Genomic DNA, 27,957 nt, shown 5'->3' with positions numbered 1-27,957 from the left:
GAGTTCGGCGTGGTCACAGGCCGGCGGAGTAATCCGAGCTCCTTGATTGTTTCTGCTTGTGCAGTGTCCAGAGGGTTGTGTAGCTTGGTCCTGCCAATGATTAACAGAACCTGGCAACTGTACTTGTGTTCCGACGTAGACAGAGGAGATGAAGACGAACAACTTTCGTACAAACATTTAGTAACAGAACAAAACACCACATGGTCGTGACAGAGAGGGGTCGCTGCGTCTACACGCGCTGCCATCATGAGTCTTGTTTGGGTCAAACACTTGCTTCCTCCTGAAATGAAGGCATATTTGCACTTGGCCCTCTCCAGGGCTAGACTGGCCATCTGGCAGACTGGGTAGGCCGATGTATCTTTGGGGCCAGCACTGGGCTGGTGATGATGAGAAATGTGTCCGTATCGTCCCGCCCCCACATGCTCTATTTGAATGTGTGTGTGCTCAGCTGAGAGAATGTGTCCTCACACATAGATAGAGAGCGGAGAGTCTTGAGAGTTTGACAAATATTAGCAAAATAATTGATGAATGCAACACATTAACAACTGCATTGATTGCACAGACAGGAGACATCCTCATTAGAGGGGCTACTTCAGAAAACTCTGGTGGCAGCATCTTGACTATTATGATGCATTGTTTATCTACACCACACAGAAGTATGGGCTAAATGAATGGATGTATGGATGAATGGATATATATATATATATTTTATTTTTATTTATTTTTTATGCGGATTCGCGGGCCACATAAAATGACGTTTTTTGTACCAGGATGTACACTGACTACACATGTTTATTTTTGCTGTAAAGTTGGGCATTTTAACATGGAGGTCTATGGGGATTGACTCTCTTCAGAGTCAGCCTCAGTTGGCCATTTGAGGAACAGCATTTTTTGGCACTTCTGTATTGGTTTCATTTTTCAGCACCAGAGGTTGCTGCTTGGATAAAATTAGAGTGGAAACTCTAATTTGCTTAAATAAATTGGTAATTTAGTTTACAGATAGGAGCTGTATTACCTTTGAACTTGTGGAAGACAGCCCAGAGTTCAGCGATGTCAGTGGCAAATGTGATGTCTGTGTCCAGGACGATGACTCTCTGCAGGACGGACGGCAGCGTCTTAGTTAGCACCAGCTTCATCAGGCCGTAGATTCCAGAGTAATGTTTGTTGGGGATCCATGACACCTCAGACTGAGAAAACCCCACAAATGCAGGGTTCGGATAATTTGCTTTCAAATGTATTGAATTTAAAAAATGTGTAATATTTTTTCTGTATGCAACAGCATCCTTAAAATATGGTAAACAGAGCTAACAAGAATCAAAGAAGGGGGCAGTCAGATCATTAAGCACTTCAGGATAGCAAGTGAAGTTGAATGCATGTCTGAGTATTTCTGAGGGAAGCTGGGAGTTCGTGAGGTGAAGAGGAGTTGTGTTCTTCACCTTTAGCTCATCTGCATCGTAGAAGTCGACCTTGACTGCAGGGACCATCCAGGTATGGAACAGAGAGGACAGGATCTGCTGAGCAATGGAGTCTGTGATGAAATGGAAATGTAGTGGATTCCGTCTGTGGACAGACACAAACAGAAACAAACATGAATAAGCTCAATGCTCTTTCACAGCACCATCCTGGTTGAAATTGAATAAACTTAAACAACTTCACACAAGGAGTTCTTCAATACAACTACACTAAAAGGGCCATTCTGTCTAATCCATAACATGTTGTGTGAAGTAGGGCTGAACAATGTCTGGAATAACTGGAAAGGAAAAGAAAATAGGAGAAACATGCAGGGACTGTAGTAACAAATTTGGCCTTTTTGCTAAATCCTTATTGATGTTAATCAACGTGTTAAGTCACTATTAAATAATAGACTAAAGTAAAGTAACTCTTCTCAAACTAGTAATTACCATGCAGTTGTCAAAATAAGGATATCTATCCAACTTCATTTTGCTTTACTAAACATTACTTAAACACATACTCATACATACAGATTAACTCAGAATTGATTTATTCATGTATTTACTGAGACTTTAAAACAGGTAGACAGGAAACAAGGGACAAGTGGGGGTATAGTGTGCATGACAGGGTCTTGGCTGGAATAGAACTGTTGACTATGCAGTATGTCACTTAAAGGATACGTCTGGTGATATTCTATATGAATAGATAGATTCTATATGAAAGTGTTCCTCAGTGCCGTAATGCTCCGTTGTTCCAAAAACTGTAGTTTATCTTGACTCAATCCCACATACACTGTCCTGCTGCCACCAAATGTAGATTAATCCACTCCTAAAGATAGTCCCCAACAAATGCATTATTTCCTCCTGCCCGAGTAACCTTTGCTAGAAACTACAGTGACCAGCTGTTTTAGGAAATGACTGAGCCTTTTAAAAAATGAAACTATACATTTGTGCTTGGAGTTGGAAGTCTCAGACTGCTAGGGAATTCAGAAAGTATACAGAAATGGACTAACATATTGTTGGTTTTGGTGTCACCGTTGAATTCCAGCCTTTTCCTTTTTACTGCAGATATTTAAAATGGAACTTTGCTAAAATTAGTAGACTTTCAAGAGACAGATAAACCCAAATTGTCAAAATGTCAAAACCCAAATTAGATATGACGACTTGTGTTCCTCAATGTGGGTTAAACACCAAAAAACCCAGCATCTGTCCAGTGTGTAACACAGGTCTTGTCTTAAAGATTTTTTTTAACAATTTATCTTCTTTTGTTAGAAGATAGTGAGTAGAAGAACATTTACATTCCTCAAATTGTGGTTATGGAAAAAAGGTTTGAAACTCGGGTGGGCCGGCGGTGGTTTAAAGGTAGAGTGGGTCGTCTTTCAATCGGGAGCAATGCAGGGAGAGACACTTAACCTGCATTTATCCCGAAGGCTGTGCCTGCAGTGGATGGATGGGTGTGAATGTTTAGTATTTAGTCCTGATGGGCAGGCGGAATGTTGCCAACAGTGTATGAGTGGGTGAATGAAATGTAGTGTGAAGGACCTTTGAGTGGACTAAAGACTAGAAAAGTGCTATACAAGTACTAGTCCATTTACCCTTTATTCAAGTTGTGAAAATTATATTGACACAAGCCCAGCCTTTACTTTTAAAATTGGTGGAGTGTCCCTTTAAGATACCAAGTATGATGGCCACACACATATTCAGGTGTTTCAAGAAGCAACACATTCTCAATTAATGTCAGATGCTTATGGTATTTTCACAGGACCTTTAAGACTAAATGCTAACCCCACATCTACAGTTTCATCTGGATACAGAGACCATGTCATATGATTCAATGGTAAATGGACTGTACTTGTTTAGTGACTTTCTAGTCTTCCGACCACCCAAAGCTCTTTAATGCTACATGTCATCATTCACCCATTCATACACTGATGACAGGGGCTACCATGCAAGGTGCCACCTGGTAACTAACATTCATACCCATTCACACACTGCAGGCACTGCTGGGGTTAAGTGTCTTGCCCTAGGGCACATCGACATGGACTAGCGGAGCCGGGGATCGAACCTGATTCCTCTGATTGAAGGACGACCCTGCTCTACCACTCTTACAGATTGAAAGCTCCAGAACAAGCAAGTAAGGGGAGTAAACATTGTTTGGACAACTTTGACTATATAGTTCAGGAATTAGCATTTGCAGGCAGCCATGAGGCTGGTAAAGCAGACGGGGCACATTGAAGGAGGTGATTCATCAGACATGACGCCCAAAGCTTCATCCAAATAAAGACGACACACTCCGTGTTACAGCTCACACAAATAGAAGACAGGGTGTGTGCCAAATAGGTATTCATTACTTCCAAATAGTGACACTGAGCTGAGGATGTGAGCACCCTTGGGTGTATTGTGCTGAATGACTTTGGGAATGAATGTGTCAGCTGCACTTGCTCAATAAGTACGGTGGGCTGGGAGCTGTCAAAATGTATCGGAACTCTGGTTGCACACAAGCTGTCAGCAGCAGCAGTGCAAACAGAAAGGGTCTTCACATCCTCCGGACAAACAGCAACTAGCCTTTCACTGGATGCTTGGGATCATGCTGATAAGAAAGCAAATATGTCACGAACATCCTGATCATCAGTGCTGTGCCTATGATAATCTAATCATGTAATCTTCATCATGCAACATAGTTATCTTGTTCCAGTAGACTTTCAGAGTGCACACAGATGCAGATACATTGAGCTCTCTTCTGCTCAGAGAGGAGTGAAGGATTGTTCTGAACCTGAGCGTTCACCTCCATGTAAAGAGGAAGTCACTTCTGTTTCTCTCTCTGTATATAAAGCAGAGGGTCTGCACCTGGGGGCCCCTAAACCCTTGGGCCCCTGGACCTGTGCCGGGTTGGCCCATTGATTAATCCATCCATGTTCCACACCCCAACTAAAAGGTTTGAAGAACACCCTTCTGTAATTCTGCACCTAACCACTTCAGTTGTGCGTGGCTCCATCTTTTCCCTAGAAATCAAACCATAGTTGCTCAAGGTTGTCTGAAACCTAGGGGCAGAGGACTTGGCTTGGGAATCACGGACCAAGTATTGAGTGATGACTGGTGGCTGAAGTGTGCCAGTTTGCCTCCCACTACACACGGGTACAACACGCCATCTCTGACTACAGAGGCATCATTAACAAACAGATATGATTGGGATCTGGTGGTTTTTTGCAGGTGTTGTTGAAAAGTACCCTCCTTCCATCTAGTGTCTCCACTTCTTGTTTTTGTGTTTAAAAGGGACAGAGTGTAACATTTAGGGGAATTAATTGGCAGAAAAGGAATATCATATTCATAACTATGTTTTAATCAATGTATAATCACCTGGAAGAAGTAGTGCTCCTTGGCTTAGAAAAAGTCATTTATATCTACAAGGAGCGGGTCGTCTTCACAGAGTCCACCATCTTGCGCCTCCATGTTTCTACAGCAGCCAGAACGGACACTGGCTCTAGAGGGAGCCTTTCTCCTTTGATGTTATCTGAAGGTAGGGATGCGTTCTGAAACCCGGTGTTAAACGGCCCCGCTGCTAAATAATGAAAGATTGTAGTGTTGATAAGCCCCGACGTTACTGCTGCTTTTTATTAGTACTTTTCAATGTTTTCTCATTTATTATCACGCTGCAGCGAACCTCACTGCTCTCTCGGTCAGGCTGAGCTCCTCCAACTACACACACACACACACACACACACATATAGACACAAACAAGGGGCGAGCAGAGAGGCCGCTGTGGTCAAGTGAACCTGGTGAAGTTACTTGAGTTGACGGCAACTACGTTCCTTACCAGTGTTTCCCCTACCATTATATTAGGGGGGCGCCCCACCCCCTCAACGGCCCCCAATGGTTAAAGGTAATTTATGGTTCCCTTTCCTATAGAACAGGTCTATACTGTGTTCTGTTATTAAACAAACTAAACAGTCTTATGTTATTTATCTTATTTACACGACTGCATGTCATTTCTGTGTCTACATGGTCGCACGTGTACAATTCTCCTCTGCTCTCTGTATCGCGCACGGCAAAGTTCCGCTCCGATGCGCACGCTCTCACACACACACACACACACACACACACACACACACAGGTGAGCACGCTGTCGCGTCAACCACCTGAAAAGCAGACAACAATATCCCATGTGGTGAAGATGCAACACTCGCTCTCCTGCGAGTAGCTCCGGGTCCAAGTACAGACAAGAGCCCGAGTGCTGCATCACAGAATAGCCTGTCAGCGCCAGTCAAGTTTGACAGCAGGTAAAAATGGTTTATTCTATTATGATTTGATCAATAACATGTTTGGCTCTTCAATGCTGATGATGCATGTAATTTCAGGCAACACTGTCCTTGCATCATTTGAGCCCACAGTTATCCTGGAGCATGAGGCTGTGGTGGGGGCATTCAAGTGCTTGTACTGGCTAATAAAGCATGAAATAGCCCACCACACCAACTATCCAGCCTTGCTGCAACTAGCTAATCTTGTGGGCTGCACCTATTTTGACAAGCTCAATGTAAGCTTCTTTTGTAATGGTTTACCATATTTTTTGTTTTGTCTTATGTGATCGCTATATTGACAATGAATTGGATTTTTCTATGCATAAAACGAGTTAAAGAATTCATATACTGCATTCCTCCGCGAATCGCCACCTTATCGTGGTGGAGGAGTTTGAGTGGCTCAGTGATCCTGGGAGCTATGTTGTCCAGGGCATTAGCCCCTGGTAGGGTCTCCCAAGGCAAACAGGTTCCAGGGGAGAGCCCAGACTAAGAGCGGTTCAAAACGAGCCCTATGATAGTTAGCCCACGGACTTTAGCCAACTCGCCCGGACCAGGGAAACCGGGGCACCCTCCCGGAGCCAGACCCAGGAGGGGAGCTCGTAGGCGAGTGTCTGGTGGCCGGGCCTTTGCCCATGGGGCCCGGTCGGGCTCAGCCCGAATAAACACCATGGAGCAGCCACCCTGTGGACCCACCACCCGCAGGGACAAGCATTGGGGTCGGGTGCTATGCAGACCGGGCAGCGGGTCGGGCGGGAGGCCTGGGCATGCCGATCGCCGGCGGCATAGACTAGCTCTAGGGGCGTGGAACGTCACCTCGCTAGCGGGGAAAGAGCCGGAGCTGGTGCAGGAGGTGGAGCGATAGCAGCTAGAAATAGTTGGACTCACCTCCACACACAGCGTTGGCTCTGGAACCAAGCTCCTGGAGAGGGGTTGGACTTTGTCCTTTTCCGGAGTTGCCCAGGGTGAGAGGCGCCGGGCGGGAGTGGGGATACTCACGAGCCCCCGGCTGAGCGCCGCTGTGTTGGAGTTCTCCCCGGAGAACGAGAGGGTCGCCTCCATGCGCCTACGGGTTGCGGGGAGCAAGGCTCTGACTGTGGTTTGTGCTTATGCACCAAACAGCAGTTCGGAGTATCCGGCCTTCTTGGAGTCGGTGGGAGGGGTCCTGGAAAGGGTGCCGCCTACCGACTCCATAGTTCTCCTGGGGGACTTCAACGCTCACGTGGGCAATGACGGAGAAACCTGGCGGGGGGTGATTGGGAGGAACGGCTTGCCCGATCTGAACCCGAATGGTGTTTCGTTATTGGACTTCTGTGCTTGCCACGGTTTGGCCATAACGAATACTATGTTCGAACATAAGGTGGCTCATAAGTGTACCTGGTACCAGAACACCTTAGGCCGGAGATCAATGATCGACTTTGTAATCGTATCATTTGATTTGCGGCCATATGTCTTGGACACTCGGGTGAAGAGAGGAGCTGAGCTGTCAACTGATCACCACCTGGTGGTGAGTTGGATCAGATGGCAGGGGAACCGGTTGGAAAGACCCGGCAAACCCAAACGTGTAGTGAGGGTAAACTGGGAACGTCTGGCGGAGGACCCTGTCCGGGAGGTCTTTAACTCCCACCTCCGGAAGAACTTCTCACACATCCCGAGGGAGGTTGGGGACACGGAATCCGAGTGGACCATGTTCAAAGCCTCTATTGTGGACGCGGCTGCTAGGAGCTGTGGCCGGAAGGTCATCAGTGCCTGTTGTGGCGGCAACCCGAGAACCCGGTGGTGGACACCGGAGGTGAGGGAAGCCGTCAAGCTGAAGAAGGAGACCTTCAAGGCCTGGTTGGCCCAGGGGTCTCCTGAAGCAGCTGACAGGTACCGGCAGGCCAGAAGGGCTGCAGCTGCGGTGGTCGCGAATGCTAAAACCCGGGCATGGGAGGAGTTCGGGGAGGCCATGGAGAAGGACTTTCGGTTGGCCTCAAGGAGGTTCTGGCAAACCATCCGACGGCTCAGGAAGGGAAAGCAGGGCTTACCCCAGGCTGTTCTCAGCAGGGGGGGGGGGGACTGCCAACCCGGACGGAGGACATCGTCAGGCAGTGGAAAGAGCACTTTGAGGAACTCCTAAACCCGACCAACATGTCCTCTGCAGAGGAGGCAGCGCCTGAGGACCTAGGGGGAGGCTCACCCATATCCCTGGCAGAGGTCGCTGAGGTAGTTAAAAAGCTCCTTGGTGGCAAGGCGCCGGGGGTGGATGAGATCCGCCCTGAGATGCTGAAGGCGCTGGACATAGTTGGGCTGTCCTGGCTGACACGCCTCTTCAATGTCGCATGGGGGTCGGGATCAGTGCCCATGGAATGGCAGACCGGGGTGGTGGTTCCCATCTTCAAAAAGGGGGACCGGAGAGTGTGCTCGAATTACCGGGGTATCACACTACTCAGCCTCCCGGGGAAGGCTTATGCCAGGGTGCTGGAAAGGAGGCTCCGACCGCTTGTCGAACCTCAGATTCAAGAGGAGCAGTGCGGATTCCGTCCCGGCCGTGGAACAGTGGACCAGCTCTTTACCCTCGCAAGACTACTGGAGGGGCTCTGGGAGTTTGCCCAACCAGTCTACATGTGCTTTGTAGACTTGGAGAAGGCTTTCGACCGGGTCCCTCGGGGGGTCTTGTGGGAGGTGCTGCGGGAGTACGGGGTGCCGGACCCGTTACAACGGGCGATCCGGTCTCTGTACGACTGCAGTAGGAGCTGTGTCCGCATTCTCGGCAATAAGTCAGACACGTTCCCGGTGGGTGTTGGCCTCCGCCAGGGCTGCCCTTTGTCACCGGTCCTGTTCGTGATTTTCATGGACAGGATATCTAGGAACAGCCTGGGGGCGGAGAATGTCAGTTTTGGGGGTCTCGGGATCGCCTCTCTGCTATTTGCAGATGATGTGGTCCTGTTAGCCTCCTCGGATCATGACCTCCAGCATTCACTGGGGCGGTTTGCAGCCGAGTGTGAAGCGGCGGGGATGAGAGTTAGCACCTCCAAATCTGAGGCCATGGTTCTCTGCCGGAAACCGGTGGATTGCTCCCTCCAGGTGGGGACGGAGTGCCTACCTCAAGCGAAGGAGTTCAAGTATCTCGGGGTCTTGTTCACGAGTGAGGGTAAGATGGAGCGGGCAATCGACAGGCGGATCGGTGCGGCTGCAGCAGTAAAGCAGGCGCTGCAGCGGACCATCTTGGTGAAGAGGGAGCTGAGCCGGAAGGCAAAGCTCTCAATTTACCACTCGGTCTACGTTCCTACCCTCACCTATGGTCACGAACTCTGGGTCGTGACCAAAAGGACAAGGTCGCGGCTACAAGCGGCCGAAATGAGTTTCCTTCGTAGGGTGGCCGGGCTCAGCCTTAGAGATAGGGTAAGGAGCTTGGTCATCAGGAGGGAACTTGGAGTCAAGCCGCTACTCCTTCGCGTCGAAAGGAGTCAGCTGAGGTGGTTCGGGCATCTAATTAGGATGCCTCCTGGACGCCTCCCACTGGAGGTTTTCCAGGCACGTCCAACTGGGAAGAGACCCCGGGAAAGACCCAGAACACGCTGGAGAGATTACATCTCCCAGCTGGCCTGGGAACGCCTCGGGATCCCCCAGAATGGGCTGGAACATGTTGCCGGTGAGAGGGAGGTCTGGGTCGGCCTGCTTGGCCTGCTGCCACCGCGACCCGACCCCGGATAAGCGGTGGAAAATGGATGGATGGATGGATATACTGCATTTAATTGTCAAGCGTCTTTGAAGAACGGGCCTCTTTCAAGGAGCAAGTGGTCTGTGGTCCACTCAAAGTAACTTAAAAATGTGACATTTTCACATGACATTATCATGAACACTATACTGTGTTACTGATATAATTTTGAACCTTTTCAGAACATGACACAGCTGGCCATACTGTCTGAACTGTCCTCAAATATAAGGAGTTTGGTGTCCTGTACCCAACTATGAGCCTGCTGGCTTCCATTGCCCTGACGGTCCCGGAAACTGACTGATGTCTGTGTTCTTCATTCTTTATAAACTTTAATTTGACCCATATTTTACATTTGGTTCCAGTGAGATATTACTGACTAAATATAGTGAATTTGTTGTTTAGATATATTTGAAAAGTAAATTCTAATCCTGTTCTGAATTAATTTGTTTTTAAAATTCTATATATGTTTTTAAAAGCAATAATGTTGTCATGTAAAAGAGCAGAGTGTCGATAAGAGTAGCTCCTAGTTGTACTAAAATCCTAAAGATACCCATCTCTACTGGAAGGCCACTGTAGTTTTCAAATAAGGACAGGTGAGTGGAGGGGTATTTAGTTGGTTGCAATCAGCAACCTCACCACTAGGTGCCACTAAATCGTACACACTGTTACTTTAACAGCGTAGTGAAACAAGTTATTGTAATTAAATTAATTAAAAAGTAGTTATTATAAAAAGTTATTTAAAATAAATTGGGAAAGTGTAAAAGGGCATGGGACATTATGATGCAAGTATATAATGTCCGTCGCCATGCTCTAGTATGTCTATACGGTTTTTAAGCAATCTTTGGGTTGATACCATTTGTTACACAAATTTGGTGCTGAATTTGACATTCTTTTACCAATCGAGAACTGATCAAAATTATCAAAGATTCTTCCAAAATAAAACATTGAGAAGACTTTGAGGAACACCGTAGAAAAAGCCATGCTGTGATTTGGTACCAAATACTTTTGACATGTGGAGATTTCTGCAAGAATTTTATTTGATGAAGAGAAACTGCTAAGATTGACGCGAATTATGCGGCGCGATTGACGCGAATTTGCCAAATTTGCCAAATCGCCCCAAACGCGAGAGTTGAAATTTTTCAACTTCGCCGAAATATTCACGTTACGCCCCGGCGTGATAGCCTATCAGCGTTGAGATGTTTCTCCTGTCATCACTGACTTCCTGCCGTTGTTGTATCAGGAAATAAATACTGTAGTCGTCTGTGTTCACCCAGAGCTCTACGATACCTCATATCAATAGAGACCGGACCAAACTATGTGTATAAATGTGTGTGTGTAAACCATATGGTACAAACAATGAATAGACGCTGCCGTATTTACGTCTAGATGACGTTATGGAGTGTTGGTGGAGCTGCTACAATGTTAGCATAGCCTAGCACCGGTTCAACCGAGCTCCATTGAGAAGACAAGTACCGTATTTTCCGCACTATAAGGCGCACTTAAAAGCCTTTAATTTTCTCAAAAAACGACAGTGCGACTTGTAATCCGGAGCGCCTTATATATGGATCAATTGGTTAATTGGTTGATCCATACTGGTTGTACACGGCGCTCTGTCAAAATGTTTCAGTACGACTGGTAAACTACAAAGCCGCACCGCGGTAAACACCGGTACTGTGCTTACTCCTAGTCCAACACCACTTGTGTGTATAAAGACCCCAAAATGGCACCTTTCAAGAGACACGCTTACGACGCTATTCTATTCTATGCGCCTTATAATCCGGTGCGCCCTATATATAAAAACAGTTCTAAAATAGGCCATTCATTGAAGGTGCGCCTTATAATCCGGTGCGCTTTATAGTGCGGAAAATACGGTAGCCTACAAATCGGCATCATTACGTAGTTATTTCGGAGTCCCTTTTTGTCGGTTTATTGCCGTTAAATCACAGCCAAATCAGTTTATTTTGTGTTCATACAGCTGTAGTAAACTGCGACGTGTGGCTTGCTAGACACAGTGAACACAGCTCGATAAAATCCACGGAGCTCCTCTGGACTATGTTATGAACCAGACATGACGGCGTTTAGTTTCCCAGGATATCTGTGACTTCCACAACACGTACTAAGCAGAAATGGGTTATTTTTTCCATGGTTAATGGCGGACAGTTGAACGGCTTTCAGGGCAATAAGCCACGCCCCCTCTCTGGCGCGATTCACGCGAATGAACACCGGCGAATGACGCGAATAAGCGTTTGGTGTGAACACGGCATTAGGGAATTGACTGGCTTTTGGAGCCTCAAGTGGCCATTTGAAGAACTGCAGTTTTTGACACTTTGGTGTTGGCTTCATTTCTCAGCAGCAGAGGTTGCTGCTTGTTTCAGAGTAACGTCTTCTCAACTGTTGATTTTTAGTGATAGCTGTGCTGAAATAAAAGACACACTGCCGTGTAGTCAAAGATAGAAGGTGTTCATCTCTACTTCCCTGTAACTTCTACAGTATTATTGTCTACTTAAGGTCATACAAGAACACAGAAAGAACATAAAAGAAAACGTGCATGTATCTTTCAGGATCTTCACCTCCCTAAAAGGCCATCCTTACCATAATAACACTACTATAGGAGCAACGAAATTCAGACAGAGACTGGCATTATCACAGTTTTGCACAACACTATTCTGCCTCTGTAAGTCCTTTCTTATTTATTTTTTTTACCTATAATGGCCCTGATACGCCATCGTAATGTAGCCTGTTTTTAAAGAGGACAGTTGTCATTTTTAAAGCGACAGCAGTGTAATTGAGGGACCTGCTAAAGCCAGGGACTGGGAGATAATAACCAATGCTGTTAATGGCAACTGAATCAAGTTGGGATCTTAAAATCGAAAGTCAAAATTAATTTAGACAATGGGGACACCCCTACCACCCATGAAGAGGATTTGTGGCATGTAACAATGTGTACTACTTTTGCCAGAACAAAACACAAGAGGTCCCTTACAGAGGTCATTCAAAGCTTTGTCGTTTCTCTAGTGAGGACAGTCTCAGGACATAAACAGCTGCTGTTGGACGTTACAGAATGCCCCGCTGTCTCACTGAATACAGCAGAAAGAGGCCATTTCTTAGCTGGGACGGCATCGGTCACACAGTGAGAATGATTCTACAGGACTCTCCATCACCGAGGCAAGAGTGGCAAGTATTGAATTTACAGTGTAGGCTAAACAACATACGGCTGGAAATTAACTGACTGTATAGTACAGTAACTGTGGCATATATCACTTGAATCTTGTTTCACAGAAAATGTATAGCATATTCAATTTCCCATCAAAAATCAACAATATAGGAGGAAACACAGCTGGAAATTGTTTGATAAAAGCTGCAGGTCAGCTTATTGCAGGGTCAGGTGGTGTCAGGTGAGTGATTCAGCATGGAGGAATGGATGTATAAATGTTGTGTGAATGGATGTATAAATGTGTGAATGGATGTATAAATGTTTGAATGGATGTATGAATGTTGTGTGAATGGATGTATGAATGTTGTGTGAATGGATGTATAAATGTGTGAATGGATGTATAGATGTGTGAATGGATGTATAAATGTGTGAATGGATGTATAAATGTTGTATGAATGCATGTATAAATGTGTGAATGCATGTATAAATGTTGTGTGAATGCATGTATAAATGTTGTGTGAATGCATGTATAAATGTGTGAATGGATATATTGTTGTGTGAATGGATGTATAAATGTTGTGTGAATGGATGTATAAATGGTGTGTGAATGGATGTATACATGTTGTGTGAATGGATGTATACATGTTGTGTGAATGGATGTATACATGTGTGAATGGATGTATAAATGTTGTGTGAATGGATGTATAAATGTTGTGTGAATGGATGTATACATGTGTGAATGGATGTATAAATGTGTGAATGGATGTATACATGTGTGAATGGATGTATACATGTTGTGTGAATGGATGTATACATGTTGTGTGAATGGATGTATAAATGTGTGAATGGATGTGTAAATGTGTGAATGGATGTATAAATGTGTGAATGGATGTATACATGTGTGAATGGATGTATACATGTTGTGTGAATGGATGTATACATGTTGTGTGAATGGATGTATAAATGTGTGAATGGATGTATAAATGTGTGAATGGATGTATAAATGTTGTGTGAATGGATGTATAAATGTTGTGTGAATGGATGTATACATGTGTGAATGGATGTATAAATGTGTGAATGGATGTATAAATGTGTGAATGGATGTATACATGTTGTGTGAATGGATGTATACATGTTGTGTGAATGGATGTATACATGTTGTGTGAATGGATGTATACATGTTGTGTGAATGAATGTATACATGTTGTGTGAATGAATGTATACATGTTGTGTGAATGGATGTATACATGTGTGAATGGATGTATAAATGTGTGAATGGATGTATAAATGTGTGAATGGATGTATAAATGTGTGAATGGATGTATACATGTTGTGTGAATGGATGTATACATGTTGTGTGAATGGATGTATAAATGTTGTGTGAATGGATGTATAAATGTGTGAATGGATGTATGGAGCAATTTGGGGTTAAATGTCTTGCCCAAGGACATATCGACATGGCCCAACGAAGCCGGGGATCCAACAGCCAATCCTCTGATTAAAGGACGACCTGCTCTGAGCCACAGTCGCCCCAGACTCAGAACTTCTAACGGAATAGCAGATTATCATTTTTTCAAATCCTTTCGATTTAAAACGCCTAAATAAAAAAACAGATCATACAATACAAAGGGGAATACAATAAACAATGTTATCTGTATTTCTTTTGTTATGTATGCATTTACTGGTTCATAGTTTTTTTGACAAAACTGACACAGTCTGTCCCGTCTACATGGTTGCTATTTTCCTTCTTAAAAAACTGTCTGGAGCAACATAAGGCATATATACGTATATTTAAATATAAAATATGTGTGTGAGACTCATTTTATGTGAAGAATTGGTACATAAATGTCATTTTTGGAGCTGGTTGGTGTAAGAAGGGTAAGAAGTAAGAGAGAGCATTGCTGTACCTGTGGAAAAGGACAGATTTGACCAGTGTCACCACGTCTCGACTGGCGTTGTAACCTGCACATACGATGGCCACGTGGATGGTCTGTGGAGATCATGAGAAGATTCAAGGATTAGAGTTAAGGATTATAAGGAATAGATAGAAACATGTTAGAAAAGAGAAATTAATTCTACATGTAGCAGAGAAGAAAATACATTTGCAGATTTGAATTAGCTGAGTAGAAAAAGAGAAAAACACATCACTTGTAGATTTAAAGCACAAAGTATTGATTTACTTAAAGTGTTTATAGCAAATCATACTGTGGAATATTCATTATCTTACATCAAAGTTTAATGGGAACAGTTTTGATCAAGCATAGTAATACGATGTGAGGGTCCTGGGACAGAGGATGTTGCATATGTACATATTGTAAGGTGAGGCAAATTTGTTGATTTTGGGCTATACAAAAATAAACTGAATTGAATTAATACCAAGTCAACTACTTATGGATTGTTGCTTTGCAGCCACACATTCTTACACATTTGAGTCTTTATAGACAAGAAACTCTGAAGTTCACCATGTTGTTCAGAGCACCACTTTGCAGAGATCTACATCAAGTCTCATTGTTGTTTGTAGTCCAGCCAATGATGGTAGTGTCCTCTGTAAACGTCACAACAGAGTTCTCTTCATGTTTGGTGTAGCAGTCGTGGGTGTACAGAGTGAACAGGAGGGGGCTGAGTACACAGCCCTGGGGGGCTGTGGTATTCAACACTAGAGTGGAGGAGGTGCTGGGGTCTGTTTGTGAGGAAGTCTAAAAAAACAGTTTCACAGGGAGGTTCTCAAGCCCAGAGTGCTAACTTCACCAATCAATTTCATGGGGGAGATTGTGTTGAAGGCTGAGCTGAAATCAACAAACATTCTGAAGTTGGTGTTGTTATTTTCCAGATGAGTGATGGCTGAGAGTAGAGCAGTGGAGACAGTAGCCTCTGTGGATCTATTGGCTCTGTATGCAAACTGGTGAAGGTCCAGGCTGACTGGGATGTTGTTTTTGATGAGCTGGAGAACCAGTTTCTTAAAGCACTTCATCAGAAGGGGGGTAGCCACAAGGTGATTGTCATTTAGACTGGACACTGCAGACTTTTTAGGTACAGAGACGATGGTGTCTCTCTTAAAGCAGGTGGAAACTCTCTCCTGTGACATTGATATGTTGAAAATATCCAGTAAGCTGGATGTTCTTAGTACAGGACTAAGGCTGTTATCAGGCCCAGCAGCTTTACTCATATTCACTCTCATCAGGGTTTTCCTCATATCCTCTGAGGATACTGGCCGGTCCTCTGGAGGCAGAGCAGACTTGAAAGGTGACTCTTTGTTCAGGATATCAAAGCGAGTATAAAAGGTGTTTAGCTCATCTGGCAGCATGGCCTCACACATGATGGGGAGCTCCTGCTTTTATAGCCTGTGACATTCTGGATCTCCTGCCACATATCTTTAGTGTTGTTGGTGTTGAAGTCTCTTTTGACTCCTCTTTGCCTCCTTGATGCCAGCTTTCAGTCTTGCTCTGGCAATGCTGTATGCTTCCTTGTCACCTGACCGAAATGCAGCTTTCTCTGGATAGAGCACTCACCTCTCCATTCATCTCCCCTCCCTGCCCCACAAACAACGGCGTCCGTGTTAGACAGACAGATACAGGGACCGCATGTCTCATTCCAGCTGAGCAACAGAAACAAGAGCAGTTTCTTCTCAGCCAGTTTGCTGCGATTTGGCCCCATCTAAAGTTAAAGCATATGCCGTACCAATTTTGTCCTGATCGGTCTTTGCACTACCTTTGGTGAAACATTTTCTCAAGGGAGTCAATCGAGCACCACAGTGGGATTCCTCTGTAGGGCGTCAGGGTGTACTCCACCAATAATGCATAATCGACTTCCCACTCTTCTGCAGCAGCAATGCTGTGTGATGAGTATGGAACAACACCCTGTTTTTCTCAGTCGCGGCCTCCCTGCCGCATCACGGGTGGCAATTCACGGTTTGTGAACTGGTGTATTTTGTCTGCTTGTGGTCCTTCATGTCACAGTGATGCTTAGACTACATGAGCTTGGCCCTTAACCTATAAGCGAAGCCCATACAACATATAAACGTTAGTTACCTACTGTAACTCTGGATTCAATGAGTTTAAGCGTAGCCCTGTAAACTGTAGGCCCATCCGGCTGAAGAAATGCTGGTTTCAACTGGGAGCAGAACTATGGTTGCACAGCTGTAATATGTCGCAAGTCCGGACATCAGGACGCCCGTGTACAGTACAAGGGTGCAAAAAAATCTTCACGACTCTGAGAGGCATTCGCCTGTACTCATGTAATCTGTAGTTACTATAGGTGATTAAGGTTTAGCAGGTGTAGTGTTATGTGTAAAGTAACGTCTGACATCACACACACCTGATCACTCCGCTCTGCATGTCGATAAAGTAGTACCATTACATTACAGCAGGGTCACTTATATCGATATCGACACCAATACTGATATTGAATATCGGTCCAATACAGACTCAAATAGCTGGATCGGGTCTTGGTGACAATAGTCGGATACCATTATTTAAATAAATAACAATTCACTACATTTACATCTATGGAAAAAATGACATATAAAGACGTGTGTTGCAGCCCTATGCTGTCATTTCAGTAGAGGATGAAGAGATGTCTGGCAGTATCCTTCCTGAGTCATGTCATGGAGACGAACCAAGACAGAGCCCTCATCACTGTTGCTTGTGTCGAAGCTCGGGCCCAAAGGGCTGAGCGGAAGTCTCCGGCGGCTGCATTATGCACAGAGACAGCAGCCTCTAAACAATCCTGCACACAGAGGGATGAGGAGAGGAGCCGCAGAGAGCATCGTCCACACAAGGCATAACCTAAAAACAGCACCTGTGGACTCATCATGACACAACTTTGGAAAACACATGTCAGGGGGATGTTTCTGAGAGTATGATAGAGGAATTGTGCTGCTTTCATGACATGAGTCCATGCTGCCTACTAACCAAGGGAATACAGCGCCCATCCAATCACGGCAGGCCCTGCACACGCTGCAGGTTGGGCTCTCCCATGCCAGCTTGACATGTTAAAACTGCTTGGACATTTTCCTTTCCCTTCTCAGAGCTTCTACAGTTATCTCCCTGCAGGGATCGGGCAGCTGGGCTCAGCCACCCTCCAAATAAGCGGGTCATGTTCCAGCACTGCTAGAAGGGCTTCGGTTACTGCCCTCTTGGTTTCCTCCTCTGCCGCCGCCTGAAGCAGCTCTGCTTTCCCCGCACTCGGCTGGCTTTTGAACAGTGCCCGACTCTAGCTGAGACCTGTGAGCAAGTGACAGCTGATGTGGGAGGAGAGGAGAGGTGGTGATAAGAAACCATCTGAGGGCCAATCCTCTCTCAGAGAAAGCACAAGGTGTCTGTGTGTTGCAACCTCCTCTTCCTCCTCCTCCTCCGTTTGATAATCGTAGGTTGGACATGTCTTTTCATCCAACAAGGTCTGCGTTGTGTTGAAGATCGCTTTAAGTTTGTGGACAATCTGTAGTTTCTATTATTACCCCTCCTAAACAATTTCTTGGGGGACAACCTGTGCAGACCAACAGCAACACAGTGTGAAAGTACAAACATGTAAAAAGTGGCCATGGCCGAGGCCGGGTTTCAGTGCAGCCCACATCTACATACATATTACACTGTGGTGGGAGTAGAGAAGCTCCGCTGAGGCCTTGCTCAGTGCGTAGAGTGGGCGAGAGAGAGAGGGAGTGACGGTGGACGCGCTCAGAGAAGACTGCTGTTGGTGATCGGAGCAGAGAAGATGTTGGCAGTAAAGTTGTTGTCGTGGCAGTAAACGAGAAAAGGTTTCATGTTGTCTCAATGCTGCAGCTCCTCAGGACCCAGGTAGAGTTTTAGTTATCACAATAAAGCCAGAGCAATAGTCAGGCGCTGAGATGTGTTCTTTTGGATGTTTCTGCACAGTTTCCCACTTTTGTTACCATAACTGACTGGTAATCAGATATGAATGTTCACACCTGGTCTGCAGTGCTTTGTTTTTCAGATCTGATTGTTTCTTGTGTATTTGCGTGTACTGGGATGGAACTGGGAGGGTGTGTGTTTGCTTCTGGCCTCAGACTCGGCCTGCAGGACATGAGGATAACATTGTTCAATGTTGTCATGACGATATGACTTCCCATGAATAAGCAAATAATGAAGTGTGCGTATTTGTTATACACTTCATACGTCAGCCTGGTTGTCTTTAAATTCAGAACAATTGAATATTTCAAACAACACTAGGTCACTATATAAATTCATTAATATCTCACTGGAAACAATAAATAAAAAAAAATTGTTTTTAAATTATATTCATGAGTGAAGTTTACAAAGAATGAAGAACACAAAAATCAGTCAGTATCAGTCTGTCCTCCTGTCCCATTGCCTCTGTCCTCCCTCTTGCTGTCCTCCTGTATTCTTTTCCTTCTCCCTCTGTCCCCCTGTCCCCTGTACTCCTTCTGTCCACTGTCTTCCTTTTCTTCTTTCCCCTGTCCTCGCTTCTCCTCTCTCTGTCCTCCTTGCTGTCCTCTGGCTGCTTAGTCTCAGCCAGCAGAGAAGTTCCCCAGAACAAACAAAGATAAACAGACTCCAGACAGACAGCTGTTGTTTTAGCTCTTCTAGTGAGGCTTATGTTACAACTCTACTTGATACATACAAATACTGTACATACGTGTTCATGCTGATTGAACAGGTGTATTAATACATAGTAGTAGTGGTAGTTATCTTCACCTGGTTCACTAACTGAGACGTCCCAGGTTCTGAATATAAACTGTCCACTAGACGTCACACTATTCAAACTTTACCTTTCTATATCTATCTTCCTTCTGCATTTCTTGTATGAAAGGTACTATGCAAATAAAGTTTTTTAGAAAAACATTATTAGGGCCCGAGCAACCGACAATGTCGGGCCAGCGAAGGCCCTATTGAAATTGTGAGGGGTATTATGATTTTTTTTCTTCTGATTTTTATTTTTGGTAAACGGGCGCATTTTTGGGGGACTTGCCATACTCCAAAACTCATCAAATGTTGCACACTTGTCAGGCCTGGTGAAAGTAGCCATCTGATATACAGTTGTGTGAAAAAGTGTTTGCCCCCTTCCTGATTTCTTATTTTTTTGCATGTTTGTCACACTTAAATGTTTCAGATCATCAAACTAATTTAAATATTAGACAAAGATAACACAAGTAAACACAAAATGCAGTTTTTAAATGAAGGTTTTTATTATTAAGGGGGAAAAAAAATCCAAACCTACATGGCCCTGTGTGAAAAAGTGATTGCCCCCTTAACCTAATAACTGGTTGGGCCACCCTTAGCAGCAACAACTGCAATCAAGCGTTTGCGATAACTGGCAATGAGTCTTTTACAGCGCTGTAGAGGAATTTTGGCCCACTCATCTTTGCAGAATTGTTGTAATTCAGCCACATTGGAGGGTTTTCGAGCATGAACCGCCTTTTTAAGGTCATGCCACAGCATCTCAATCGGATTCAGGTCGGGACTTTGACTAGGCCACTCCAAAGTCTTCATTTTGTTTTTCTTAAGCCATTCAGAGGTGGACTTGCTGGTGTGTTTTGGATCATTGTCCTGCTGCAGAACCCAAGTGCGCTTCAGCTTGAGGTCACGAACAGATGGCTGGACATTCTCCATCAGGATTTTTTGGTAGACAGCAGAATTCATGGTTCCATTTACCACAGCAAGTCTTTCAGGTCCTGAAGCAGCAAAACAGCCCCAGACCATCACACTACCACCACCATATTTTACTGTTGGTATGATGTTCCTTTTCTGAAATGCCGTGTTACTTTTACGCCAGATGTAATGGGACATACACCTTCCAAAAAGTTCAACTTTTGTCTCGTCAGTCCACAGAGTATTTTCCCAAGTCTTGGGGATCATCAAGATGTTTTCTGGCAAAACTGAGACGAGCCTTTATATTCTTTTTGCTCAGCAGTGGTTTTCGTCTTGGAACTCTGCCATGCAGGCCATTTTTGCCCAGTCTCTTTCTTATGGTGGAGTCATGAACACTGACCTTAATTGAGGCAAGTGAGGCCTGCAGTTCTTTGGATGTTGTTCTGGGGTCTTTTGTGACCTCTTGGATGAGTCGTCGCTGCGCTCTTGGGGTAATTTTGGTCGGCCGGCCACTCCTGGGAAGGTTCACCACTGTTCCATGTTTTCGCCATTTGTGGATAATGGCTCTCACTGTGGTTCGCTGGAGTCCCAAAGCTTTAGAAATGGCTTTGTAACCTTTTCCAGACTGATAGATCTCAATTACTTTGTTTCTCATTTGTTCCTGAATTTCTTTGGATCGCAGCATGATGTCTAGCTTTTGAGGATCTTTTGGTCTACCTCACTTTGTCAGGCAGGTCCTATTTAAGTGATTTCTTGATTGAGAACAGGTGTGGCAGTAATCAGGCCTGGGTGTGGCTAGAGAAATTGAACTCAGCTTTCCAAAGATGTGATAAACCACAGTTAATTTATGTTTTAACAGGGGGGGGTGGCAATCACTTTTTCACACAGGGCCATGTAGGTTTGGATTTTTTTTCCCCCTTAATAATAAAAACCTTCATTTAAAAACTGCATTTTGTGTTTACTTGTGTTATCTTTGTCTAATATTTAAATTTGTTTGATGATCTGAAACATTTAAGTGTGACAAACATGCAAAAAAATAAGAAATCAGGAAGGGGGCAAACACTTTTTCACACAACTGTAGGTTGCATAGTTGCCTTTTAAAAAATGGCTCTCTAGCATTCCCTACAAGTTGGACCGGCGGCGCCCCTCGGCCAGTATGTCCGATTTACTTGAAATTCTACACACATGTCGAGCTCTGCTAGCTCTACAAAAAAATCTCTCAGACCCCTAAGCTCCGCCTAGAAAAATGTTGCGCCATTTATTTTGAATTTTGTGAAAAACTCATTTTTGCAAACTCCTACGCGCTTAGTCCGATTACTACCAAATTTGCTGTAGATTATTATTGGATCTAGATCATCAAACGTTATCAAAAGCCTTTTGATATCTCTTAGCATTTACAAGATATTGACCAATAAACTTCTTAGGGGTGTGGCTTATATATCAATACATATAACTTCTCAACCATTTGTCCTAAATTCACCAAATTTGCAGCATATGTGCACATTGCATCCTGTGACATACTACTTCAAGCTTGAGCACATGTCAATGCTAAAATTTTCGGATAGTCATTGCGCCACCTACTGGCAAAAGGAGATGACACATTTTATACTTATATTTATTACTCCTAGCCTAGCTTTGACACATTGATGATGCATCATCATGAATATTGTGACTTTTCGTTGAACGCTGTTGCCGTGGCAACGCATCATTTGCCATGAAAAAGTAGGCTGATTGTTCAGTGGCTTGGGATGCTCAAAAAGTCATGGAACTTTGTACATGTGTCATAGGTGATGGGAAGACAATATTTCAATAGAACAGCCCCAGCGCTACATTTCAGGTACATTTATGAAACTTGGTAGGCACATGTATCTTATGGAGACTTCAAAAAATGTATCTTGAGACCATGCTGTAAAACCGTACCAGAAGTCGGCCATTTAGATTTTTGTGTAATTTTTCCATATATTTTGTCCTATTTCTAGTCGCTATACTTTAACGAACTCCTCCTATGGACTTTGTCTGATCCACTTCAAATTTTGTCAGTACAATCTCAAGACCGTTGTGATTAAAGGTTATCAAAAGCTTTACGTTTGACGGAATGGCTTAGCCGTAGCGGGCGGCTACTTTACGTGATTCCCCATGAAAAAAGCTGATGTAACTCAGCTGGACTTGTTCCAAACGGTCCCAAACTTCACATGCTTGATAACACTCATGGCCTGAGGATGTCTACAAGCTGATTTTCAATAATACTCACAGCGCCACCTGCTGGCGAAAGGAAATATGCGTTTTCTGACAAACATCATCTGATTTACATGACTTTTACACGATGTGGTTTACACTTGATATAGAACAACATAATGCATGTTTCCACGTGTTATGTAGCGCCACACAGCGGATACAGGAAGTGGTGGACTATTTGCAAAGCATATTTTCCAGCATCAGATGGACTCACGGACACGCTGTCCGACGGTCGCAGATGTTCTCGGGCCGTGCAGGCCAGAGTCCCGCCGCCACCCCCGACGTCCGGGAGGATGCGAGGGCCCGTACATCGCTACTCGCAGCTTTAATTATTATTATGATTACAAAGACTGAAGTTTCAAATGATAATAATCTTCTTTGATTGAAGGTATTTACAATTCGATAGCTAAATAAAGGTATGTTCTTCATCAGTTCATCTCATTTCATCATGTTGGCCTGTTGACTGTATCCAATGTTGTGTTGCTCTTACTATGAAATGATTCACTGCTTGTGTGTAGAGAATATTACAGAAGATAAGGAATCACAATCACAATATTAGTCTAAAAAAACAACAATTAGATCACTTGCCATATCGTTCAGCCCTAAATCTATTGGATCAATTTAAATGTAAATTCTGACGAGTACTGTGTGAACCCATGAGCTTGTTTCATAGTACTGAGCAGTATCCTGAATCTGAGCCAATGCAGAGACCACCGAAGCAGAGGCTGTGTTCCTGGGAGTGGTGTGTTACTGATGCTATGACACAAGTCTCACCTCACACTTATCCACCACTGGCTGCTGCACACAGTCTGAGCTGTTTCCCACCACCGCAGCAGCCTTCTGGCCCTCATTATCACCGGTGCCCTCCTCTGAATGGGTTCGACTTTGGTTGCCGCGGTGACCACCGTTTGGATGGCGTGCAGACGGGCCCCTGGGGGGCCGGCTCAGCTCCCGGCGCAGAGCGCGGTTCTCCTCCTCCACTGCCCGGACCCGCAGCTCTAAGGCCTGTCGCTCGCCAGCTCCGCCCACCGGCGATGATGATTGGGCTTCCAATGGAGACAAGTGGAGGGGTTTCACTGTGGGTCAGAGACGGGGAAGAAGTGATTCAACATGAGGTACTTTAACGTAGTTAACCTATGTGTAGGCCATGTGGATCATTTTATATTGATCAACAATATGATATACTAACATGATGTATCAATAATATAATATACCAATATGATATATCAACATGATATTCCTATCATATCATATACATAAAGACTGTGTCCTTTGTTTTCAGAGTTTGACCCATGTTCTGTCCGCTGACATGGAGGGGCGGGGTTTATGACCTATACTACGGCCGTCCACTAGGGGGCGATCAATATGTTTTGTCTTTTGGGGAGCTGTCAAGGAGTCCATCTTTATATCAGTCTATGATAAACCTATAGAGAGAGTGTGTCGTGAGAGATCGTCAGGTGTGCCGTGGGAAAATGTCCAATTTCACTTAATCGGTCCCAAAAAATATTATTATAACCTGCAATATAGTGGCTGGCTAAGTAATTAAATGCTCTTCCATGCCAGAGAGTGGCAGTAGGTAGCGCAATAATAATTTAAGACAGAATTAAATGATGCGCGGGAGAGGTTATGGTGAGAAGATAACACAACATATCTGTGTGAGATAAGCTGTTCAAGCATGACTGCTATAAAAACTAAAAACAGAGAGAGACAGAGCTGTTGAGGAAGAGCTTCGTGCGAGCCTTTCTTGTGTTCATCAAAACAGGCCCAGATTTCACACTGAGTAAGGATCAACAAATTGAGAGACTGGTCATTAAATTGTCAGCATATATGCTGTATTATGCTACAATGCGTCATTTTGTAACTTTTTGGGTTGTTGGTGTGCCGCGGGATCTTTTTAATGTAAAAAATGTACCGCGGCTCAGAAAAGGTGGAAAAACACTGATATTGGGGACCATCAGACCACCAGAGGAAAGGTAAATATGGGAATGAACACAAGTTTTGCTCTCACTTAAAACTACATCTACTACACTTTCACTGGACAACGTTACACCTTCTTCCATCCCAGCAGTCAGCTACATTTACTGGTGGAAGTGCTCAAATCGTCATAGGATTTCTCTATTAAAGGGGAATTCCCCATAAACAACTTGAGTATGTGGGGCTTTACATTTAGGATCACAGTGTTGATGTATCTCAAGATGAAGAGTACACAACTTTCAATCAATACTGTGAGTTGAGCAGGGCAGCCCATACTCTGCATTTAAGCCGAGTCCAGAGTCACCTGCTCTGCTCTGTTCTGGCTGCTTCAGTGTGAACAAGCAGCTCTGAATGCTGCAGACAGAAGGGAGAGGATGAAGCTCTCTCTCCTCACTACATCTCAGAAACCTCAGCTCCCAAAGGGGTGGGGGGATCATTACAGAGTACAACAAGTTCTCCTTTCACAATGTCACTGGGGAAAAGTGACAGCCTTGAAGAACTCCACATAGTACAGTATGCCAGGGACTCAAGAGGCCTTATAGCTCCAATTCCATGTATTGATTAATCACGTTGGGAAGTAGAGGACCTTCTAGCATACCATCTGTTCCTTTCACCCAACTAGGAGCGTTGGTAGTCCCCTTTGACACAGGCCATCAGTTTAACATCCCTGTGCTGAACTAATGTATTAGTGGACATTTGTCTTGCTTTTTGCATGTGTAAAGATGCTAAATGATGCTAAAATCAATTGAACAAATGTTGTTTTGGCTTAGTTTGTGCTCTAACAAAGTGTGTACATGAATCTACACATTTGAGTTTTTCTGCAGTTTATTGTCCCCTGTGACCATAATAGAGACAGGCAGGCAGTATGGGTCCTTTCAACCATGGAGGGCCTCTGAGCCCTCTCCACCAGAACCAAAGCACCTCCTGGACGCCATTTAGTCCAAACTGTAATTAATCTGCAGAGTGGATTTGCTGGGTCTAATCCCACTGAACCGGCTATTTGTTTGTGCTACTCACAGATGGCATATGGCATTTTCAGGGCAGCACCTGGTCTTTTATGCAGCCAAGCCAATTCATTTGGCTTTTAGTTATTTTTCATGAAGCTCTTCATCTACATGCAAATAACAGCCTCAGTAAAAACACATGAATGAATGTAATTTACATGTAGGACATGTTTTATCACTGACCAGGTTAATAATGCATGCTTAGCTTACATGTGTTGAACATTTAAAATCATAAACAGTAAAACATTTAATTTAACAAATGGTCAATTGTTGTGTGGGCATGTGTTTTATGTCAGTAAAAAAAGGATGATGGACAGTAGAGAGAATGCAGCTTTAACACATGAATCACTGACTTCACTTTTCAGACCTGAAGGTTGAGTTCACATCAACCACTAATCTTTGTTCCTTTGAGTACCAATCATTGAACATATAAATATTTTAAAAATAGAGCTTTATTTTGAGCTAAATGTTGTAATGCAACTAAAAACCCACTAATATTAATAATATAACACAGAAGTGTGCTAAACATGATGAGATTGTTTTTAGCTTCTGCTGGAAGTTCAGCCATGTCAATGGAATAAGGCTGAAAAGAGGAACAAAAGGCACAACACCATGCATCCACAGGGCTCTATCATTTCAAATGGACAAAATAGTTTTCCCCTGGACCCCCCTAGAGGGTCTGAGGCTCACCCACCACAGTCCCACTAAATCCTGTGTGAAACAATGAGGGCTGTGTGTCACTTGTCATGATACTGGGGTCACCATCTCATATATTGCAATACTGTTAGCAAAGTGATGTATATTGTGATCTAATTTGAGTAAAACTGTCATAGTATAAAGAACACACCTCCGTATGTATAAACTGAGTTAAATGAGTGCACTGGTTTCCTGCAGTCAGGACAGTGGGATCTGCATTGCAATGATCACAGTCATGATCACACTGTTAAATCCATGATCATCTTAGTCATAGTCTGCCAGGAATCTATTTTTGATTCAAAATCCATACACATTTAAAGAAACACAACATTGCAATACAACAACCAGACAAGTACAAGACCATTAAACTACTCAGAAATTCTACACAAGCCCCTGACTAGATGTACCTAGTGAACACAAAAGCTCATGTTCCTCTGCTCTTAGAGATGAAGAGCAGCTAACAGACACACTGCTACATGCTGAGTGATTCATGTCTGTTTGGAAGCCATGCTCCCAGTGCATTCACGTATGTAATCAGCTCTCACCACTGCAGTCAGGCAGATATCTGCTGGGCGGTGGCAACACATCCATCAAGCGACGACATCTGTTCCCCTGGCAGACAGCTGGAGAGACCTCTACAAAAGTAAAAAAGCCAGCCACCATTTTGTCCAATCGCTTGGATAAGGAGGACGGAGCAAATACCACCGAGAAACCATAACTTGCACTTCATAGCGTCCTCCTGCATCGCACTACCTTCATAGCGTCCTCCTGCATCGCACTACCTTCATAGAGTCCTCCTGCATCGCACTACCTTCATAGAGTCCTCCTGCATCGCACTACCTTCATAGAGTCCTCCTGCATCGCACTACCTTCATAGAGTCCTCCTGCATCGCACTACCTTCATAGAGTCCTCCTGCATCGCACTACCTTCATAGCGTCCTCCTGCATCGCACTACCTTCATAGAGTCCTCCTGCATCGCACTACCTTCATAGAGTCCTCCTGCATCGCACTACCTTCATAGAGTCCTCCTGCATCGCACTACCTTCATAGAGTCCTCCTGCATCGCACTACCTTCATAGAGTCCTCCTGCATCGCACTACCTTCATAGCGTCCTCCTGCATCGCATTACCTTCATAGAGTCCTCCTGCATCGCACTACCTTCATAGAGTCCTCCTGCATCGCACTACCTTCATAGAGTCCTCCTGCATCGCACTACCTTCATAGAGTCCTCCTGCATCGCACTACCTTCATAGAGCCCTCCTGCATCGCACTACCTTCATAGAGTCCTCCTGCATCACACTGGCTTCCTGATCTCTTTCCAAGACGTCTGTGCTTTGAATGGCTTTCTACTCTTGAAGCGATAAATTGTACAAATGGGGATATCGGAGCACACTTTCCGCTAAAGCATTCAAAATAGAGAACTTGAGCGAAGACTTTTAAACCCAGCCTTCATTCACACCTTAACCCACCTGCAGGAACTGGAATTGAGGGTTTCGGAAGTAACACAAATAGTCAGATTCAGAAAGATGTGTCGGATGACAATCATCAATGATCACACAGATGTTTACCTTCAGCCCACAATGATAACATGGTTGTTCAGGCTAAAACCAGTGTTTGGTCAGGACACAGTTAGGAGACATCAGTTAAATCACAAAAATATCTTTGAAGATACAATCTGCTGCTGCTGGAGAACAGGTAGGTCATGTGACCAAAGCATGGAGTAAAGTTTGGAGTGCTGAGGTCACAAATGGGCTAACTTTAATCAGGAAACAACGGCTGCTTGTGTCGAAGACAAAATAACTAAATCAATCAAGTCTATTGTCAGAGCATAGTTGGAGTTGTAGTAGTAACAATATATTTAAGACCCTATTACCAATTTTCCAAA

The 27,957-nt window shown here is 44.3% G+C and overlaps 1 protein-coding gene across 1 annotated transcript in view; it reads right to left on the bottom strand.

Moving 5' to 3' along the window:
* large1 (LARGE xylosyl- and glucuronyltransferase 1) overlaps positions 1-27,957 on the bottom strand; it is a 139,994-nt gene that overhangs the window by 74,170 nt on the left and 37,867 nt on the right. The window contains exons 3-6 of the mRNA XM_076076049.1: positions 23,172-23,473; positions 14,505-14,587; positions 1,437-1,560; positions 1,016-1,187 (exon numbers count right to left, since the gene is read on the bottom strand). Of these exons, the coding sequence (XP_075932164.1) occupies positions 1,016-1,187; positions 1,437-1,560; positions 14,505-14,587; positions 23,172-23,473 (681 nt within the window). The remainder of the gene's footprint in view (positions 1-1,015; positions 1,188-1,436; positions 1,561-14,504; positions 14,588-23,171; positions 23,474-27,957) is intronic.

This window comes from Anarhichas minor, unplaced genomic scaffold, assembly GCF_050575085.1.
Source record: "Anarhichas minor isolate MPS153535 unplaced genomic scaffold, ASM5057508v1 ptg000055l, whole genome shotgun sequence".
Classification (NCBI taxonomy): domain Eukaryota; kingdom Metazoa; phylum Chordata; class Actinopteri; order Perciformes; family Anarhichadidae; genus Anarhichas; species Anarhichas minor.
Note: the sequence above shows the minus strand (reverse complement) of the source record. Positions and strands in the feature narration are given on the sequence as shown.